The following is a 2,852-nucleotide window of genomic DNA, read 5'->3' on the forward strand; positions in this document are numbered from 1 at the left end:
AGGAGAAGGAGATGAATGTAGAAGAAGGAGGGATGAGGAGAAGAATAAAAAGGAAATAAAAGTAAAAGAGAAGTTTTCGGCTTGGCGAAGCGGTCGGTCGTAGGCGTATCCTAGGCCTCGATGTTGAGGCGTCAACGTTGGCAAAGCCCACCTTCTGTTCGGTAACTAGGGCTATGTCTGCCCGGTTGGGAGTGTGAAAAAACGGACCAATCGGCGAAGCGAGAGGGCCACTGTCGACAGTGACGACCACCCCTCTCTTAGGGTAGAATTGCGCGCCCGCGCGTATCGCACACACGAAACGAAACGAAACGAAACGAAGCTAGGCTGTAGGGACGAGGAGAGGAGAAGAGACGAGAAGAGAGAAGAGAGAAGAGAGAAACGAGACGGTGGTGGCCGCCCCCGGGGGCTCCCAACCCCGTGCAGCCGGCAGCGAGCGAGCTCAGTTGCCCATCGCCGCGACGACGACACGGTTGCGCTCCGACAAAGACCTCGCGAGTGAGCTTCTTCAACATTCAACGACGCTCACGTTTGTCACTGAGAAAGAGAGACACACACACACATACACACACACACACACACACACATATATATATATACAGACGCATACATATATATGTATATATATATCATTTGTCTTTTTTTATTTCTTATATATCAAGAACGAGGACATTAATCAGTGCAAATCATCAGAAAAATCTTTGTCTCTGGATAGTATTAAATCAGATCCGTCTGTCTCTCTCTTTCTCTCTCTCTCTCTCTCTCTCTCTCTATCTCTCTCTCTCTCTTTCTCTTTCTCTCTCTCTCTCTCCCTCTCTCTCTGTCTCTCTCTCTTTCTTCACCAATTTCTCAGTTTGAAAATTGTCAACTTTATTTTATTCTCCATTGGATGAAAAATTGGTTGGGAAAAGTAAGTTGATCTCTTCGTGGAAAGAATTGTCTATTATTCTATCTGTCTCTCATCTTCCTAGTGACTTTTTTACTTATATAATATCTTCGACGAGAAATGGTTTTATAAAGTGTGAGATTAATACGTGAGAAAGTATAATCGAGGTAAAGGAGGTGAAGTTCCTTTTTTTTTTTTTTTTTTTCTTTTTTTTTTTTTTTTTTTTCATAGAGAGAGGCATAGACCTCCTACTCTCTCGCGTTGCCGTCGCTTACTGAAAGTTTGCCCGCCGGCAGACTAATTTCTTTCTTTCTCCGTCAATCCCCATTTCATACATTTATCCATCTCTGTGACAAGAATACAACGAATATTAGTCGAAGATATAATCATATTTATCTAGCTTCGAAAGAGGCTAGATTTTCCCTAGGGATATTCTACCTAGGGAGTTATTCCATTATGGAGATCTATGAGAACACTTAAACAAGAATCTAAATATAATATTGTGAATCTCAACGAAGAATCAACGAAAGTTAGCCTAGAGACTTAATTTAGAATCGAATAATCATCATTTAGGGGAAGTTAAGAAAGAAGAAAGTTTATTTGAACGTGGATGTAACGGAGCGTCGGACGTCGAATGGACGTGAGTTAGGGGCCTATCGTGAAGCAATCGTGTTAAAAATTAAGTTTATCTAAAAATCGAAAGGAATAAAACGAGACAAATCTATATACATATATATAAACAAAAAGTTCCTAAGTCATAAAGAAATAATAATAATAATAATAAGAAGAAGAAGAAGAAGAAGAAGAAGAAGAAGAAAAAGAGAGAAAAAAGAAGAAGAGGAAGAAGAAGAAGAAGAAGAAGAAGAAGAAGAAGAAGAAGAAGATAGTCATCTTACAAGATGACATTTTGAAAATTCTAAAAGGAAAAGAAATTTGGGCGAAGGACAGCAAGATGCCGCAACGCTCGCCGTTCGCGATTCAGGAGTTATTGGGTCTCAATGGTACCGGAAATGCAAGTGGTACCGATCGAGGCTCGCCTCAAGGATCGCCACCCGCCGGCGTATCGGCGGTTTCTTATGCGCCAACTGCACCTCATCACAAACTCTGGGATTACATGCCTAGCTTGACGAATCATCTTGGTAATCTTGGGAATCTTGGAAATCTTGGAAATTTGACGGCCTCGCGTATGGCCTACCTGAATGCTCAGGCTGCCGTCGCGGCTGCTTTTCTACCACCACCTCATCCACATCCTGCGCATCACGTACCTCATCATCAGGTACATCAACCAGGTCAACTTCCTGCCTCACCTGCTGGTGTCAATGTTCATCCAGCGGCACACGCGCAACATGTACTTCCTGGGACCGCCGTTACTGCTAATCATCATCAACATAGTCCGACTCAGCATACACCACCTCATGGTAAGTTATAGAAATAATGTTGATTATTTTTCTTCATATTTACAGAATTGATATATTTGAACTTATCTACTTCGATGTTCGTTCATCTTCCGTCGGGTAATACGACTTCAATCGATAGTATAGTATCATCGTTCTTCCGTGAAACGAGCACTTAACGTGCCACTTATGGCTATCGTTTAACACCCTGAGCCTACTCGAGATCGTGTTACCGAAAATCGCACCTTTGTTGCTCGTTCAGTACGTGCCCCATTGTGTCTACAATTTCTTCCTATAAGAATCGAGGGATTTTTCGGAAAATTCTTACTTACAAACACAGCTGACGCTTTTCTCTCGGACTACTTACTAACTAACAAAATTCAAACTAATTGCTATATACTTAGCTTAGTGTAAATGTCTTGCTTTCTTGTTGTTTTTTTTTTCTTTTTTTTTTTTTTCTTAAACGTTCGTCACTAACGCATTAGAATATCGTATAATGGTAGCTACGTGTCTTGCACATTGTGGGAATCGAATATTTTCGTCGGAATAATCCCCAACGTTATGAATAATTAGTG

At 41.3% G+C, this 2,852-nt stretch overlaps 1 protein-coding gene across 3 annotated transcripts in view; it reads left to right on the plus strand.

The window, feature by feature from the left end:
- The first annotated feature begins 1,767 nt into the window (after positions 1-1,767).
- The window catches only part of LOC118449362 (uncharacterized), a 42,199-nt gene continuing 41,114 nt past the window's right edge, over positions 1,768-2,852 (plus strand). For all 3 annotated transcript variants that reach the window (XM_085662877.1, XM_085662879.1, XM_085662878.1), the window contains exon 1: positions 1,768-2,301. In XM_085662877.1, the coding sequence (XP_085519003.1) occupies positions 1,836-2,301 (466 nt within the window). In that variant the 5' untranslated portion in view covers positions 1,768-1,835. The remainder of the gene's footprint in view (positions 2,302-2,852) is intronic.

This window comes from Vespa mandarinia, chromosome 19 (assembly GCF_050613455.1).
Source record: "Vespa mandarinia isolate Hongniang chromosome 19, ASM5061345v1, whole genome shotgun sequence".
Taxonomy (NCBI): domain Eukaryota; kingdom Metazoa; phylum Arthropoda; class Insecta; order Hymenoptera; family Vespidae; genus Vespa; species Vespa mandarinia.